This window comes from Pelecanus crispus, chromosome 8 (assembly GCF_030463565.1).
Source record: "Pelecanus crispus isolate bPelCri1 chromosome 8, bPelCri1.pri, whole genome shotgun sequence".
NCBI lineage: Eukaryota > Metazoa > Chordata > Aves > Pelecaniformes > Pelecanidae > Pelecanus > Pelecanus crispus.
This window is the reverse complement of record NC_134650.1, coordinates 27853689-27872754: the sequence shown is the minus strand read 5'-3', so window position 1 is coordinate 27872754 and position 19066 is coordinate 27853689. Positions and strand designations below refer to the sequence as shown.

Below are 19066 nucleotides of genomic sequence, written 5' to 3'. Positions count from 1 at the left end.
TGAAGGCTTCCTTGCCTGCTAGGCTCCAGCAAAGTGCAGCTTTCAGGCTGTTTCACAATTATAGATACGCAGCTCAAGGATTATCTTGTTACTCTGGAAGGCTTTTGCTTTGTGTGTTTGCAGACAAGTATTCCAGCTTGTATTAAATAACAATCAGCTTTAAGCTGACTGGTACTTTATGGTGTTATTTATTGGGGGATGAACGTCTCGAGCACTGTTTATGAGTAAAATTTGTACTTCTATTCAAATTCCTGCCAGGGGCCAACCAGTTCCGTGGGGTCTCCAAACAACAAAAATTAAATAAAATTCACTGTCACCTCCTTCTTCTTCTATATCCTTCACCCATTCAGTATTACTTTGTGCTGTTAAATGCCAAAAAAATATTGGTACCTGCCTCCCTGTTCTCACCTGCATCTCTGGAGGCTGCGAGATAGGAGTCAGAGCAGTATTTTGGCACAGATTTTAAACACCAATGTTTCAGAGGCTGCTTCAAAATGCAGTCTGGCATGTGTTACTCAAAAAAACTCAAGCAAGAATGAAATGAAAGAGACAAGTTATAATATATAAACTAGGTAAAGGAAAAAGGCTTTTTCCCTAAATGTTGAGAGAAACACGTTTGTGTCTTTTGGAGGTGAGTGAATGGTAATTTTGGATTAAAGTACTTTACTGGAAAAAATCACTTGTTTTTACAATTTCTTCTTCCCAGTAAGTTGATTTATGTGACTTTCCTGGGAATTTAATTCTGCCTGTCCTCTCTGTGGAAGGACAATTTTGAGGTAAACAAGCACTGATTTAAGGTTTGCAGGAATTGTACCCTAGATAAAGAACTGTTTATCCCTCGTGGGATAGAATGCTGTTATCCTTTTGATCTTGATGCTTGAAGACATATATTCATTGCCAGTCAGGATCAGAGGAAACCAGACCTTGATCTTGGCTAGGATACTGCATAAATAGGAGCACTGGGATGGAAGTTTCTTATCCAGTTGTGCAATATGCAGAGGTGGAGATGGATGGTGTGGATGGGGCTCTTGCTCCGGGCACAGTCTTTTATCTGCTTGAGCTAAAGAGTGTCACCACTGCGTTAGCCTCCAGGTGACACTGATGGGATGCTTCAAGCAATAGATACTTGTTGAAGTATTTTCCTCCTGCCAGATGCTTTATTTTTCTGTAATCAGAAACAGACAGGAAATCTGGGACCCGTCCTCTGAGCTGTGCATTGGTATTCTGCACCCTGCCTGCTGCAAAGAGGTCACATTTTGGGGAAGGAACACAGGAAAACAATATAGGCAGCTGGGCACTCTCTATAGCCATTGTGGTGCTCTGACAATGATACCCTTTTCACCCAGTGTTGCTGTAGATTTTGTTGTCCTGCTGTGTTCCTTTCATAATTGCCAATTAAATAAGTATCTTGGACTTAGTTTATCACTGGTCTAAATCTGTCTGTGTCAGGCAAGGGAAACTGGGTTACCATTTGGCAATGCAGGTATGTTTTAGAAGCAGCAGACTTACTTAGTTTGGGGAAGAAATATTGATGTGTATGTGGTAAGTCGGCTACTTTTGTCCTCTAGCATCATTTCCTGAAAGAGAAGCAACAGGGTTTATAATCGATTTGATTAAATAATAAATGATACATTCTCCTACTGCAAAGTAGACAGCATTTCCAGTCTATGAATCTTCTGTGGATATGAATGGAAAGACTCTAAATAGTACGTGAACAGGAATAGTTATTCCCCCCCTAGGCACTGCTGCACACCAGAGCAGTGTCAGCAGCTTGAACAAGAACCTTACAGCAAGTTCCCCTCTAGGTGCCTAGGAGAACATTATTAACCTCTGTCTTGTGACTCCTTCGCGTGTTGGTAGGTTTGCCAAAAGGTACCCAGCAAGCTGTAGCCCATATGGCTGGGCAGATGGATTCTGTGCATCATCAGGTCCCTTTAGAAGTAAAGGCACAACATTAAGGGGACACAGTCTTGTGTGTTTAAACAGTTGACAACTGAAGCAAGATGTGTCTTGTTATGCTTGGTAGCTGCTATTTCGCATTTCTGTCCAGAACTGGGAGATGCACTGTGTTGGAGAAGAAGCAGCTGGGTGGAGATGGCAAAAGATGCTGCTGGGTCTGTCATTAATTCCAGCCCTGGGCCTTCTCCTATCTATTCTACGTCCCTTAATGAGCATCCTGCACCATTTGTACATATGGCAGACAAAATGCTCCATAATTTCTTAAATGTGATTCAGTTTTAGGATGAAGCTTTTCCTCTTTAGGCTTGAGTCATGCTTTGGGTTAATAGCCCAATTAGTTGCTAATGACCAATGCATCCATACCCAGGAGCAGTGAAGCTTCACCTGGCTCCAGTGCTGCCAGAGCTGCCAGGTCCTACCCTGTGGCCATTAGGCTCTGCACTGGTTGAGGACCAGTTCTGCAGAACCACTCTGAGATAATTTTTGGTCTGAATCTTTAAATCTGAACGTAACTCTTGATTTGCAGTCGCTGTGCCCCTTGCTTTGCCTGTTCCCTAATGGCGGCTGTGGTGTTGTTTGCAGATGATGGGAAGCTGTCCCTGGAGGAGTTCCAGGCCTTTTTTTCTGATGGGACGCTCAACGAAGAAGAACTTGAGAAGCTCTTTCATACCATTGACTCAGACAACACCAAGTAAGTTCCCTGTGCTGACAATCCCTGTTTCACAGAGCCTTTGGATCACAGCGTTAGTGTGCAGGGGTAGCGCTGCTCTGCAGAGCTAAGCACCACAGAGGCTGCAGGGGTGCAACTCGCTTCGCAAAACTTTGCAAAATCTCCATTTCTGCTTGGTTTATGTCTCATTGTGATGGCCACTATGACTTCTTTTGTCTTGGTGTTTTTTTCAGGCCATTTTCTTTAGTGCAACCTGATCTTTACAGCATCTGAAATGATGCTTAGTCTTTACCCATGAGGGCATTTAAATGGTTCTTCAGCTTTTCCACTTTATCTAAAAGCTTTGCTGTGCTATAAAAGCTAACAGTGTGAATCTCTGTAAGCATTGTCCTATCCAGCTGTTTTACACACAACAAACTGGAATGATTTGTGGTCTTGTCTCCTTGTATCCCCTGCATTTGGACCATGCCTGCTTTACCTCCTGTCCAAAATATCCCCTGGTGCAGTGATCGCTCTAGCACTGAATAGAAACGAGCCGCTGCCTCTTCAAGGTGGAATTCAGCTGCACAGAGGCCAGCCCAAGCCCTGCAACCGCTGTTGCGGATGCTTTGCCCATGTGGCTGTGTTTCTGTCTGTACAAAGCCCAGGCAAGGCAGCAAGGGCAAGTGGGCGGATCGACGAGCAGCACTGCCGTCTCTGCATCGCAGCTGCAGTAGCAGCAGGGAAAAATGATGGTAGAGGAGGGCTCTAGGTGCGCTTTTGTTTTATGTTGCATCAAAGCTGACACTAAATATGGCACCTGACTGCTCTCGCTGAGAATCAAGCTTTTGCAGGCTGCGCTGAGCTATCAAGGTGACAAACTCGTTAGCAGCCCCTCGCCTGCCTTTGTTGTCTCTCCCTCAGCACCCCCCTGACTGCCCTTGCCTTTGGGGAGGTCTGAGGCGTTTGTGAGCTCCCTGACAAGTGTCTGGCACGGGCGGGGCGGTGTTTGGGATCAGCATGAAGCCAGGGGGTCTGCAGGGTCCCGGAGGGAGCCCTCCTTGCCAGCAGCTAGTGACAGTGCTGGGCACCAGCGCAAAAGACGCAGCCCACTGGTGGGTTTTCTCTTTCCAAGAGGAAGCCGTCTTCAAAAGCCTGAGTAGTTTAGGCTGTTTGGAAAGCCAGCTTTGCATCATATTCCAGTGTGACTCTTATTCCTCTTGAGAGAAAAAGTCTGTCCAAAAAGCAGATGAAAAGAGAATCCAATTTCAAATTAGAAGTCTTGCAATAAGTGCTTAAAAAAATAATAGTCTGCTTAATTATAGAGCCTTTTGGCAACAGGTAGATCGAGTCTTGCCCATGTGAGTGGTGCATGCTTTGCCACACATCCAAAATATCCCCTGGAAAGCAGTGGTTGCTCCAGAGTGCACTGGCACCAAAGCAGCAGATGTAAAACTCATCAACCCAGTACAGGGGCTGCTGCTGAAGACATTTCTGAAAGCAAAGTAAATTTGAGGTTTCTCAAAATCCTCTTTCCAATGTGTGTACTTCCCAAAGTTTATTCCAAGATCTGAAATGCCAAAGACCAGCTTGCTATATACTGTTCACTGAATCAAAGGAATTTAAGCGATCTTGTTGCTAAAATTAGCTGAGAATGATCTGTCCCTTCCAATGGTTCCTCTTCAATAGGCACTAGATGCTGCCTTATGCTTTGTGGCACTGTTCCTTGGCTCCAGGCTATGCTCCTGGGTGGGATCTCTATAGAATCTGGGACTTGGGTGTTCTCCTGCCTCTCTTCTGAAACAATTTATAGCATTGCCTGAGCTTACCAACTTTCATCTGGCCTTTGAAAGGATGCAGACAGCTGATGTGTAAACTAGGGTGTTATGGGGGTTAGTGTGTGGCAGTTTCTTCTGACCCTCTTGAAATGGGAAATTGGATTGCAGTTGATTTTTGCTTGGGGATTGTAGAGAATCTGCAGCTTGCTCTGAGCTTTAGCAAGGGGTGTCTTCTAAACTGGACTGAGAGAAAATGTGTCATTTCTAAATGTCATACAACAGTGCTGCTGCCAAGTGGGGTCTCGCTGAGCAGCTCCTGAGCGTGGCAAGAGTTCCCACAATTCAGTAGTATTTTTCTTTTGCCAAGCTGGCTTGAGTCAGTCATCAATACCTGTTAGGGACTGATACTTGCACAGAGCAGTGTAGCATCTGCTGTTCTTGGCTGGAAGGAAAAGCAATGATTTGGTCACCCTTCCAAGTTAAATCCTTGCATGAAATTGGCACTTGCTTATTGATTTGGAAAGCATAGACACCTACAGCAAATTTATCAAGTTAGGGGAAGAAACTATTCCTTGTTTTTTATCTGCAAGATCTCTCTCAGTCTCCAAAAACCTATTTCAGAGCCGGGCTTCCTTCTGCAAAAGTGCTTTTCACTATGAAACAAGTAGTTTGCTTGACTGCAGTCTTGCATCTAGTACAGTCCTTCAAGCTGCGTGTGTGCGCTTCACCTTGCCCAGTCTTTTGTACCCCTCACAGTAAATTGGCGGGTCTGTGGGCGGTGAGGCAGGAAGGATGCTGCTTCCAGCCTCCTGCATGCCTGAGCACCAGGGTTGCAATTTCAAGTGCTGCTACCACTGAGCAAGAGTGGAGTGGAGCTTTCATTTTTCCATTTTACAGGGGAACATAGGAACAATAGTAACTTTATCTTTCCAAAAGGCTGTTTGAATGACGATTATTTTCTATTTGATTGAAGTTTATCTATTTTTAAAGCTGTTTTTTGATATTACATTTTATCTCTGTGTTTTTCTCATATTGCCCATCATGTTTGTTTAGTGTGCAAAATGAAGTTTGTTACTGAAATTACGTTACAGCTAGAGTAGAAAATGAAGAAAATTATGTTCCTGCTGATTATTAGTAATTGCTGTTACCAGCCAAATTACAAAATGTTGATTCAATTTCCTGGAGTATTTTTAGGAGCAGGGAACTGCCTTACTGGAGTAGACAAAATGAATATCTGTACCCGTTTCTTGTCTTGCTTTATTTGGGAAGATGGTGGAAAGGAGAAAAGTTGGACAGATGAGTGGAAAGATGAGGTTGGTTACAGATGCAGGAGTAGCTGTGCTGCTGCTGGGAGTCAGTCACAACATGCTGTGGCTGGAGCAGTGTGTGCTTCTGTCTCCAGCAAAACACCTTATTGGCAGCAAGGTGCGGTTAGGAGGATGCTTAACTGAAATGAGGTACCCCAGCATAACCCAGGGGCATTAATGAGGCTCCTTCTTTCTTCCTGACCGCCTGGGAAGTAAGTGTCTCTAGGAAGTTAATTATGTGGTGTGGCAGACATGGGCTCCAGAGACCCACCCCGGGGTTTTATTACCAAACATCTCCATAAGAGAACCTGCCATCCACGGCAGGGTGCGAGGACTGCCCTGTAAGTCCCATCATTGCTGGTCATTTCATCTGGCAGAAGGAATGTGCAAAATGTGTCACATATTTCAATCCTTTTTTTGACAAAATTATATTCACAAACCTGCTGTTATATAAAAACGATGATCAAATGGCACTTTTCTCTCCATTGCTTACACTGGCTGCCCTCCTTCCCTCCTCCCAGGCAGAGCAGGAGGCAAAAGCAAGACGTTGCTAGGTGGTTTTTCATTATTGGTTTTAGCTGCTATTTCAGGAGGTTTCAGCAGTGCTTTATGGGGAGCTGCCTGAAGATTAATGGGGAGGTAATCATACGTTACTATTAATAACAGTGCTACTGGAATTGAACAAATTATGTGTATATGTACACACACATACTTAAATATGTATATAATTTGGTTTAGTGGCAGATCAGGGCTTTATAAAACATTAGATTGATGCTCACCTGGGAAATCCTGTTATATTTGCAGAATTATCTACACCTTTTGTTACCTTTTCTAACGATATGTATCAACTTTAAAAGGAAAAAGTAATTGCAAATGGAAAGTCAAACAGTTTTAGGGTCATGAGTGACCAGATGAAACCCTCTCAAAATGTTACTTTGCTACTGGACAAAACTTGCTTTGTCTGACCAACAGACAAAGAGCTCCCTGGGCCAGTGCTTACACCCGCTCTGCATCCCCTCGGAAGAAAGGAGCACCTCTCAGTCCTTGTGAAAGCAGGGAGAGGTCAGACATGGCTGATGACCAAACTAGTCTAGTCCTGGCAGGGGATTTAAAAAATTCCCTTTCTATCTCATACATTTCATAGCTACAGAGGACAATCCTCTGGGGAGACATCTGCTCAGGGGAGCAGGACTTCTCCGATGAGCTGTATGAGTCCATTTGCAAGGAGCCAAGAACATGGCATTAGCATTCCACTGCTCTGTCATTTATTATCTCTTTGCTAGGCTTATAGCTATTCTTTTAATTGCTCGCCCCCTCCAAATGAGCACTTCTCTCCAGTGGCAAACACTAGAAAAGGTTGGAGTGTGCGTGTAGGATAATTAACAGAAGCAGTATCTCTTCTCAGAAGCCCTTCACAGCTTCCCCAGCCTGTCACTTTTGCTGGAGGATTGTGACAAATGGAGAACTGAAGACGATCGGGTTTTCCAGCCTGTACCGCACTTGGCAGCCTGCCGTCTCCTGCCCTTTGTGGTGGTTACGTAGGGCTGTACTTGGAGGGACAATGATGGGGGATGGCTGGGAAAAAGTGAACCTTTGGATGCTGAACAACATCCTTCCTGGAAACACGGAGTCACCTTCCTTCCTGACCACTCAGCTGCTCAGATACTACAGGGAGCTGTATTATGAACCAGAGTAATTTGGGGTTGCTTTGGGGTGCAGGGATGTAGCGGGGTGCAGTCAGGGCAGCCACCAACCTGAGTGCTGCGTTCAACCCCAGAGCCAGGGGAGTCAGAACTGCTCAGGGCCACCCTGGAAGCAGGTAACGATGCTGATGAAGTACGCTGCCTGCGCTAATTAACCCCTCTGCGAAGCAGAGCGTGTCAGCCGGAGAGCGCTGTGCTGGAACAGCTGTGCTGCTTCCAGTGGTAGATTCAGCTCGAGCATTTCAAGAGACCTGCAATGCCAGTGTGGACAGGGTGGGAGCTTTGGATGGGAGCTTTTGCAGGGAGATGGGGTGTACCTGGACCTGTGCGGGGTGTTTAAACAGCTGCAATCCCGAGCGTAGCTTCTGGTGGGGGCGATCTGCTGCCTGGCAAAGCAAAGCTGGCTGAGGTCTGTCCAGCCGTGGGCAGTCACAGCTGGGACGGCTGCTCCACTCAGGGCCTGGCTGCAAGTGCTGCTTATTTAAGGTTGAGGGAAGCAGAGCAAACGAGGAGGGACAAGTCTATATTTCAGTGGTTGTTAATTGCGCACGAGAAGCTGTTAAGATTGTGTTAGCACTAATGAGGGATACGAGCAGGAGCGAGATGTCTCCTGCAGTTGTGACTTGCTGGTTACGGTGTGTGTTTCCAGCTGGAGGCGGGCTTGCAGAGCGTTGGTGCCAGTGCCGAGGCCTCTAAGGAGAGGGAGGGAGCACAGCAGTGTGTGCTCCTCCTGCCTGGCCTCCCCTGTCCTCTTCCTCCTCTAACTCAGCTGGGAAAAATCCCCCCAGGTCTTGTCTGATTTCTGCCCTCTGCAGACATCATCAGGGCATTATTTGCAAGGCTTAAAATCTCTCAAAATTGGCCTGATAGCTAGCATGGATGAATTTTACTTCATAACTTTGCATTGATACTCAGAGATCAAAATTGTTTTACATTAGACTGTGCAAACACATAAGACTTGGTGCTTGTGGCTATGGAGCTTAATTCTCCACAATGGTGAGCAGCATCCAAAGAGTGGGAAGAGATGCTGGCAAGGTGCTGCTGGTGTAGCTGGGGGTCCGGACTGATGGTTTTCCCCATGAGAGCAGCCAAAGGAAGAAGTCTCAGTAGCAGCCCTGCATCTCTCTGGCTCAGTGGTACTCTGAGCTCTGAAAACTCCTGTTTTGGTGTCATATAAGAGCAATGTGGCATTCTGGATGGGTCAGAGATGAAGGCAAAGGAGCTCAAAATCTGTTCCCAAGCAAACAGCAAGCAGCGAACAGCTTGCAGGGAAGCTTGATGTGTGCAAACTAAAGCTACACCTTGTGGTCCAGCTGATAACCTGGGCAGAAATGGAGCTTCACGTCATCACAAATGAACATGAGGTTCTCAAAACCCTCCTTCCAGCACACAACCCTACTGCAGACCTGGACACCTTCAGTACCTTCAATCACACGGCAGCCTGCTGTCCTCCTGCTCCAGTAATTATTTTTGTCTGGTGGAAAAGGTCTATTGTTACCACTTTGTTTGGGTACCACAGTCCCCCCAGGCTTACCCTCTGAGATGCTTTGCCTTCGCACAACTTACACCAGGTCTGGTGTCCTTTGGTGTGAGGAGATTCCATCTGATAGAGTCCACTGTGGTCTTTAGCTCATGCTGCCCATGCTTTTCTCCAGGCCTCTGTGGTCCAGTCCTCTCAAAGTTGAACAGAAAATACTTCCACTTCTGGAGCAAGGAACAATGATGATTATGATTGAGTGTTTTTTTTCCTGTTTTTTCTCCCCCTCCCTAATCTCGGCTATTTGCATTGCAAATCTGATTCAGTGGAGTGCCGGATTCGTCTGGGAGCCGAAGCCCACGCTACAGAGATGGATGTGCCCATTGAAACCAACTTAATTTTTGAATATTGAATGTTCTCAATTAGCTCTCTGGGAAACAAACTACGGATGGTATAATCAGCTGAGATTTTGATTAACTGATTCAAGAGACAGTTCTTGTCTCTTCTGAAAGGGACAAAATGATTGCACAAAAATTATATGTCTGGCTCTAATTTCTGGCTCTCAAGAGCATGGGCATTTGGTGAATTTTGTTCTTTCTGTTTATGTGGAAGATGCTTTTTGAGTCCTAGCTTATTCTGCTCTGTGCCAACATGTCACTTTTGCTATACTCTGCTCTACTTTTCATTTAAGCGAAGAAATATTTGGTGCCAAAGCTGGTGCTCAGCAGCTGCATGCTGATAGAGCTACAAAACATCTCAGGCTCACCAAAGAAAAGGGGCTTTTAAAAAAAAAAAATCACTCACTGGGAAGGTCATCAGGAGAAACACAAAGCTGGAAAAACTGCACATAAACTAGTGTGAAAAAACATTTGAGAACATTTTTCTATTTCTAATCGTATTTCCCAGGTGTTTTCCCAGGCAGCCTCTCTGCGGGGTCCCTGGAGGGAGCCTGTTTAATACTGGCAGCAAGGCAGATTGGAGCTGGGAGCAGCGGGCTGGTGTTTACTGTGAAGGGCGAGGAAGCGGGAGGGTTTATCTGTGCAAATGGAGCAAAGAAGTATCACACCAGCGGGTTTTCTAGCTGGAACTGAGGCTCAGCAGCTTATTTTTTGGGCTGTGCAGGGACATTCTGCATCAGAGGTTTTCTTTTCTAGGGAATGGAAAGATACCAAGATCTTGCGTTAAAACCATAAAAGTGACTAAGATATTTAATTCTAATCAGCTGCTTGTGTTCGAGTCCTGTAGGCATTCAAAGAGATTGTAGAGGTTTAAGCTCCAATTTATCCATGTATTTTTTTATGAATAAGTGTGCATAGGGCACCATGATCAAGCAGCAGACGTGTCCAGCTGCTGCTTGGTAGGCAGAGCAAGCTGTCTGCCTTGGGACTGAATTTGGGGAGAGGTTTTTTTAGATCATTTTTCAGTGGCAGGAGAAGAGAATACATAGGAAACAAAGATATTGGGAAAATACAGGCAACAGTGTGCAGGGTTTGCCTCTTGTGTATCACATATGCCAGCTATCATGTATCCCAACCTGCACTTTTGTTGCTCTGATTTCTTCCTCTCCCACATACAACTTTGGTGATAATGAAGATACCTGCAAAATCTAAAAGGAGGAGGAAGCTGATTTAATTTTAACTCATGCTCTCAATGTCTCACCATTTGCTTCTGGCAATTAGCACATCACTCAGCTGAGCTCAGAACAATTAGTTTTTCCCTGTCTCTTTTGCAGTTCAATATTACAGAGATTACAGGTAGAAATCAGGTTAGTCCAGGCTTCCATATCAAGTAGAAATAGGCAAAATGTTAAATGTTCATTCATCAAAAAAGGCCGTTTCTGACTGACTCGTAGTGTTGGCAGTTTGTGCAAAAAAGCCCAAGACACCCTCTCCTCCCAAAAAAACGAAGGAGTATTTCATTGTTTTAATGGTTTGCTTTGAAAACTGAGCTAAAAGAAATAATGAGAGGTTAAAAACATGTGTAAGTGATTACTTCTTTTGATGGAAATGAGAGGGCCAAGAAGTGGAGGGAAGTTTGTGGAAAACAGCTGAAGTATAGCTTTGCTGCAAGCCACAGAGGGTTATCAGCGCTATCAACATGCCCCGTGAAGTTGAAAAATCACGGCATGCCTTGGCTTTCTTGCCCAGGGAGGGCCAGGTCACCAGCACCCCAGCAGGGCAAGGGCGTTCAGTCAAACAGATGCAAATAGCTCTTCTCTGGGTAACTTGGCCCTGCAGGGTCCAGCACGGTACTGCTCCAAAATCCAGGCAGTGATTTCCAGTCCCTGTTATGAACGCATAAATCTTTTCCACCTTTATAACTGGTTTATCACCGCATTCCCACATCTATTGTGTTCTTGTCCCTGTCATAGTGGGCACTGAAAAGCTGTGCTGGCTTTGCAAGGGCCCTCAAGTTCCCTGCCATGGTATTTGGTGGGGCGATGACCTGAGCCCCTCCAGTAACCGCTTAGCATCACGACTCGGAGAAGAAGAGATGCTGCATAAATGTAAGCGAATGGTACCTGATAGCTGCTCAGATTGCCACCGCTGTTGTTTTCAGCATGTGGCACCGTAGGATTGCAGCTTGCGTGCAGGGCATGCATGAAGCAGTCCTAGCTGAATGCTGATTAGGCTTTAACATGCTTGTGGATTTGCTGCTTTTAACAAAGCAGCTGGGAAAATACATTGAACTGGCCGGACTGGAAAAACACTTGTGGGTTCAAAGGCTGAGCGGTGGATGGGAGCGCATCTGGACAACTTTCTGTTTCTTTGTTTTTTAAAGCACTTTATTGAGCACTCCACAACAGAAGGGCTATATTGTGATTTTGTAAATGAACATCATAGGTTGAAACCATTCTTTTCCTTACTGTTTTTTTAAAATATTTTTCTGCAAACAGGAGATGCCTATTATGCAAAAGCAAAATAGTTACAGTCCCAGTAATAGAGCTCACATTACAGAGTGGTCCAAATACATTGCAAACAGCTGGTATTTAAAAGTCTTTCTTGAGGCTGATCAGTTTGAACAAGTCTGACAGCAAAATTGAGACATTGTTAACTCGGATGCAATTGCTGTACTTACTGTTCATGAAACACATAAGCAAGATGAAGGGTTTGGTTTAAAGTGGGCTGTGATGCAGGACACAGGCTGAAGATATTGGCTCTGCATGGGGCCAGGGTGCCAAAATTAAATAATCATTTATCTCAATGCAGCATGATGGAAATATCTCAAGAATTCATGCTGTGTTTCTGAAGCGGAACTGGTGGAAATACCCTGAGAGCAAAGGGGTCACCTGTGCTGCCTCTGTGCTGGCCGTGGCATGGGCAGCCCATCCTTCCAAGGTTTATAGTCCCAGTTTTGCCTGGCACTGTCTGGGGATAAATTAAGCGAGTGCTGATATAACCTGGTGTATATACACACTGGACCCAAGTGTGTATATAATAACCAGCAACTTAATAAATTTGGAAGTGCCATCCCTCCTAGCAGCTAAGTTACTTGTAGGCTGTAATTAAACCTGCCTTCTCTTTTCTTTGATGTACTTATGGGCAGTGTGATATTTTCAAGATCAAGTCATCCATCAAAAAAAAAGTTGAAGGTTTAGATGCAATTTATTAGGGATTTGGCACATGCAGAAATTTGAAAATGTTTAGTACTGTACTAAACGTCTGTTTTATTTAAGGTGATGACTGTGCTTAGAAACCAACCGTTGGATTAAGTTTAGTAAATCAGTGTGCTGCACTGATATTTTTTTCAGGGTATCAGTTGCACTGTAAATGGGCATTTTACTGTGTTGTCACCTTGTTCGGAGTTTTTATGAGCTTTTCAAGAGATTTTTCTTTTGTAAGTGCATGGTTAGAGGTTCTGGGCACCTCTGACAAAGCAGAGAGAGAAGACATTGATTATTTTTAATAGACTGTGAAATGGTTTTACAAAGTACAAAGAGAGACACAAGAGGAGCATGCCTTAATCACCCAACCGTTTCTTCCATGGGCAGAAACAACCCCACCAATTTTTGCTCTTAACATGCAGATCCTGGGTGGCCCGATAGGACACAGAGGGGGGAAAAAAAATATCCCCCTGCCCACAACTGAGCTGCAGAAGGCTGGGGCATCCCCAGCCCCACAGTGCCTCTGCGGGCAGCTGTGGGCAGCGGGGTGCTGTGCTTTGTGGAGGGCAGGCAGGGAGAGCGGCAGTGGGACATCTCTGCCTTGGGCTTCTCCTGCACTCCATGGAGTTTGGGGATTTGGATTCATTGCAGAAAATTGCACCTTTATGCTGCATTTTTGATGTTCATTTATAGAAGCAATAGGGCAGGAAGGGCACAGCCTCACTAATGCTGAGCCCACCCCATCGGCGGTACCCAGATCCCAGCTCCGGAGCTGTGTGCCAAAGCAAGACACCCTAGCACCAACTGACAGCCTGAAATGCCATATTGCAGTTGCTGATGAATGAACAAACATATGTCTGGTACTCCGCAGGTGCCAGTTTATTGCCCCTGCCTTTTTTCAAAGTGACATTTATTTCTCTTTTAACTAGCAAGAGCTTAGAGCATGTTTTCCAACAGCATCCAGAACATTTGTTTCATTTTTATCCATATTCCATCTCTTGTCTTGGTGCCCTTGATGATTAGAGCTGGGTGTTTTGTTCTGTCAAATACTTCACCACATAGAAAATGTTATTTTGGTTGTTGGGAACCACTGATGAAATAAAGCATGTGGTCTGCATCAGGGATGGTTTGCAGCTTGGGCCTTTGTGAGGCTGTGGGAGAGGCAATTGGGGTCTTCACCATACTATTTCTGACCCATACCTGCAGCTGTAGGTAGGAAATCCGTTTGCACAGAGGCTTGCACAGAGCAGGCTACTGTTAGGTGGGACCCAGTGCTTCACAGATGTCCATGACTGCAGAATAAATCAGTATGCCAAGGGAGTGAAGAGCTGAACCGGCCTTGAAATATAGCAGCAGGTGGGAGTCTAAAAATGAGAAACTAAGCAAATAATGCATTATGTTGTAATGGTCTCTATCTTTATGGTAGATATCGATTCCCTGAAAGGAAGCGGAAACTCTGAGAGCTGTGCTGCTGAAAGAGCGTATTACGAATGAGGGGTGATTAATCTCCCCACCCTGACAAAGTGCCCATGTTGGTTTTAGCAGCTGCACGAGCAAAGGGAGGAATACTGCTGCTAGCAGGCGTTATTGTCAAACTGAGCCCCAGCATGCGTATACAGGCCTTGTGCTCATCGTACCTTGCACCCTGTGCGCAGCCCATGGCCATGGGAAGTGGAATGGGGCACATGGCCCATGGGGGCTGGTGGGGTCACTTGAGGCTAAACCTCTGTCGTGGTTTAGCCCCAGCCAGCAACTAAGCACCATGCAGCTGCTCGCTCACTCCCCCTACCCCGATGGGATGGGGGAGAGAATCGGAGGAGTAAGAGTGAGAAACACTCCTGGGTTGAGATAAGAACAGTTTAATAATTGAAATAAAGTAAAATAGTAATGCTAATAGTAACAGTATAATAATGATAATAATAATAATGATACACGAAGCAAGTGATGCACAATGCAATTGCTCACCACCCGCCAACCGATACCCAGACAGTTCCCGAGCAGCGATCGCTGCTCCCTGGCCAACCCCCCACAGTTTATATACTGAGCATGACGTCATATGGTATGGAATAGCCCTTTGGTCAGTTTGGATCAACTATTCTGGCTGTGCCCCCTCCCAGTTTCTTGTGCACCTGGCAGAGCATGGGAAGCTGAAAAAGTCCTTGACTAGCATAAGCAGTACTCAGCAACAACTGAAAACATCAGCATGTTATCAACATTCTTCTCCTACTAAATCCAAAACACAGCACTATGCCTGCTGCTAGGAAGAAAATTAACTCTATCCCAGCCGAAACCAGGACAGTATCCACCCCTTATTCTATACCATCTACGTCATGCACAGGCCCTCCCCTTTCCAATGTGTTCCAATTAATCACCACCACTTTCCCTATCTTGATATACACACAGATATCATTCCCTTCGTCTATGGCCCATCCCTCTAAAATGTCCATTGAGTTCATTTAGCCCATGACTTTGGGTTCCATCTGTCATCACAGTCTTTCAGAGCAGGAGAGGTGGTGTGCAGTGTTGGACTGTTGCATGCTGAAGTCAGTTCTCATTCCAACATGGTTTCATCAAAGTTCATTTTCATTAAGCTGGGCAATTCTTACTGCAATACCATTGATGTGGCATATAGCAATCATAATATACAGTATTATATACTTAATATTAACCTACTATATTATTATATTAACATGCAATTAAGAGATAACATACAGTATTATAAAGCAATTAATATCATACAATTCAGTTCATTGGCTATTTTCACCCAAAATCAAATTCCCTTGAGGTACACATTGGGCTTCCCCATCCTTTCGCATCACCCACCAAGTGCACCCAGGTTCTTGAGCAAAAGCAATCCCACGAATGGGTTTGCCTTTGCCAGAGGGGGAAGTAACCCAGACTGTCTTCCCCAGCATATTTTTCATGTGCACTACAGGAACTTTATCTCCTTCTACAGTACGTAGAAGTTTTGATTGGGCAGGGCCAGCTCGATTGGCAGATCCCCTGGTGTTGACTAACCAGGTGGCTTTTGCTAAATGCGTATCCCAATGTTTAAATGTCCCACCACCCATTGCTCTCAGGGTAGTCTTTAACAATCCATTGTATCGCTCAATTTTCCCGGAGGCTGGTGCATGGTAAGGAATGTGATACACCCACTCAATGCCATGCTCTTTGGCCCAGGTGTCTATGAGGTTGTTTCGGAAATGAGTCCCGTTGTCTGACTCAATTCTTTCTGGGGTGCCATGTCGCCACAGGACTTGCTTTTCAAGGCCCAGGTTGGTGTTCCGGGCGGTGGCATGGGGCACAGGATAGGTTTCCAACCATCCAGTGGTTGCTTCCACCATGGTGAGCACATAGCGCTTGCCTTGGCGGGTCTGTGGGAGCGTGATGTAATCAATCTGCCAGGCCTCCCCATATTTATATTTCAGCCATCGTTCACTATACCCAAGGGGCTTGAACTGCTTGGCTTGCTTGATTGCAGCGCATGTTTCACACTCATGAATAACCTGTGCAATACTGTCCATAGTTAAGTCCACCCCTCAATCACGAGCCCATTTATATGTTGCATCCCTTCCTTGATGGCCTGAGGTGTCATGGGCCCACCGAGCTATAAATAATTCACCCTTATGTTGCCAGTCCAAATCCACCTGAGCCACTTCAATCTTAGCAGCCTGATCTACTTGCTGGTTGTTTTGTCATCAGATCCAGAGACCTTCTCTTTCTTTTGAGGGTACTGATTAGTGTTGACCACAGCTCGATAGGCATGGGCCAGTCCCCAGCATGTGGCAATGATTTGTGTCTCTCTGGAGCTACCAGGGTGACAACATACTTCTTCCAAATACTTTACTAATTCTTCAGGATTCTGCACTTGTTCAGGGGTGAAGTTCCAAAACACTGGAGGTCCCCACTGCCCTAGGTACTTGCGCATATGATCCCACACACCCTGCCACTCATAACTATCCAGCCTTGGGGTAGATCTCTGGATGATATTTTTAAACTGCTTACTGACCTTTATCAAAACGGAAACAACATTCCCAAGAAGTATCAATAGAAGTATCTTAACTGCCCAGGGGTGTTCAAGATACTGGAAAGTTGTTGTAATGAAGGAGGAAACATCATAGAAGAAAGCAGCAAAGGTGCCATTCTGTATTTCCTCCACAAAAAGCCGCTCAGAGTAAGAAGTATAATTGCTAACTCTCTCTATGAGGTAGTACCCGAAGTACTGTAGTGACTTCTGTATGAAACCCAAATACCAAAGAATGCTCAAGGTCAGGGTTTTGATAAGGAGCCTCCCAAGCAAAAGATCATGAATCACTGCAGAGCATAGCACACTACACAAACTGACAACAAGCTTTAACGCGTGCTGCAAAAAAAAGAACATGGTGCAGATCAGATGAACTAATATCGTGACCGGCAACTGTTAACAGACTCCTTAATACACTCTGGTTAATCTGTTGTTATCTCAAACCCTTCGAGCCCCATGTTGGGCGCCAAAAAGGACTGTCGTGGTTTAGCCCCAGCCAGCAACTCAGCACCACGCAGCCGCTCGCTCACTCCCCCTACCCCGATGGGATGGGGGAGAGAATCGGAGGAGTAAGAGTGAGAAACACTCCTGGGTTGAGATAAGAACAGTTTAATAATTGAAATAAAGTAAAATAGTAATGCTAATAGTAACAGTATAATAATGATAATAATAATAATGATACACGAAGCAAGTGATGCACAATGCAATTGCTCACCACCCGCCGACCGATACCCAGACAGTTCCCGAGCACCGATCGCTGCTTCCTGGCCACCCCCCCCCCAGTTTATATACTGAGCATGATGTCATATGGTATGGAATAGCCCTTTGGTCAGTTTGGATCAACTATTCTGGCTGTGCCCCCTCCCAGTTTCTTGTGCGCCTGGCAGAGCATGGGAAGCTGAAAAAGTCCTTGACTAGCATAAGCAGTACTCAGCAACAACTAAAAACATCAGCATGTTATCAACATTCTTCTCCTACTAAATCCAAAACACAGCACTATGCCTGCTACTAGGAAGAAAATTAACTCTATCCCAGCCGAAACCAGGACACCCTCCGTGAAAGTGTGAGCCGTCATTGCAGATGATTTTTCCCCTTTCCAAATCCAGGAAAAGCCACACCACCAAAAGCCTTTCCTCAAGGATGGTGGAGTGTGAAACTATGGCCGATGTAAGGGGCTCTGCTGGCAGAGGTGAGGATGGATCCCATGGGAGACCAGCAGCCGAGACAGTCATGGGGGGCAGACATCTCTTCAGCTGCTGCGTCCGTACCTTGGCTTTGATGGTTTTGGACTTCAGAGATTCTGTTTAGCAAGTTTACTAGCCTTTTCACATCATTTGTACGAGGTTTATTACTGTGACAAGGAAAATGCAATTGTATTGTGGGTCGTAGGCTAGAGAAGGCATCTTCCCGTCACATCCCTAATTACTGCTCACTGAGTGCTATGGCAACCACCTTTCTGCAACACACTGCCAAGCAGGACATCTGCACTCGGGTATCGCAGGCTTTTTAGAGCAGGTCCAGGCTTTTTTGGACCTGTTGCTCCCCAAAGTGTGCTGCCCACCTGTGGGATTCAATATCATGACAAATCAATTAGGAGTTAGTATTCAGTGCTAACCATCTTTTTTTTTTTTCCTTTTCCTTTGCAATCGGAGCTGGAATAACCTTTGTAACACAGCTACCAAACTGCAGAGGTGTGAAAGCTGCTCCAAGCTGAACTCAGCATCTTCTGGTATGGTGGGAAGGATGCCAGCGAGCAGACCTGCTTGTAAACCCTACACCCTGGGCTGCGCAGTGGCCATTAAGGTGATGTGGCACTTTGCTGAGGGTGTGAATGTCCCTGAGAGAGCCACCAATCATCATCGTGGGTCTGCCCAGGGGCTTCCACATCAGGGGGGAGGAAGGGAAGGGAATGAAGGTCTTCTGCTGATCTTCCCCATCATGCTAGAAGGTTACCTAAAGGAGACTCTTTGGTGATGCTGAACCCACAGATGTGTATATCAAAGACACTTTTTGCCTGGTTTGGGCAGTGAGAGCCCTGCATGCTGGTGCTCAGCAGGGAACCAGGACCTCGTGGTTTCTCTCTGTGTTTTTGCAGGCAGAGCAGGTCTGTCCTGGCCTCCCTGTGTGACACTGCAGCAACTTCGCAGGGACTTCTTCTGTAGGGAGAGAACAGCCTTGAAGCAGGATGAGTAAAGGAGTATGTTTTATCCTGAGCCTGCCAGATTTACTGTGCTTGTTTGTATTGAAGGTCAGTTCAGTTTACCTCGAAAATTCAGTGTTTTCCAGATTACTGACTTGTAATGAGGACTCTGCTGCGCCAGTGCTCCAGAGCAAAGTGCACAGTGCAGAGCACACAGCTTTGGGCACTAGCATTTCCAATGAACGTAGGCTTATGGTTTGAAAACTGGATCTGGGCAGTGTCTGTATTAATGAGAATACATATGGCTTATCAAGACAAGGAGCTCCAGAGAAAGCCATATGAAAATATTAATATTAAAATATTAAAATAGTAATATTCAGAGAGTCTGAATACAGGTTTGCTCTGCAGCCCTGCTGCTGCTCACC

General features: G+C 45.5%; 1 protein-coding gene across 1 annotated transcript in view; it reads left to right on the top strand.

Annotated features, from left to right (window-relative positions):
- NECAB2 (N-terminal EF-hand calcium binding protein 2) overlaps window positions 1-19066 on the top strand; it is a 92004-nt gene that overhangs the window by 39265 nt on the left and 33673 nt on the right. Inside the window, exon 3 of the mRNA XM_075715724.1 lies at window positions 2542-2650. Within this exon, the coding sequence (XP_075571839.1) occupies window positions 2542-2650 (109 nt within the window). The remainder of the gene's footprint in view (window positions 1-2541; window positions 2651-19066) is intronic.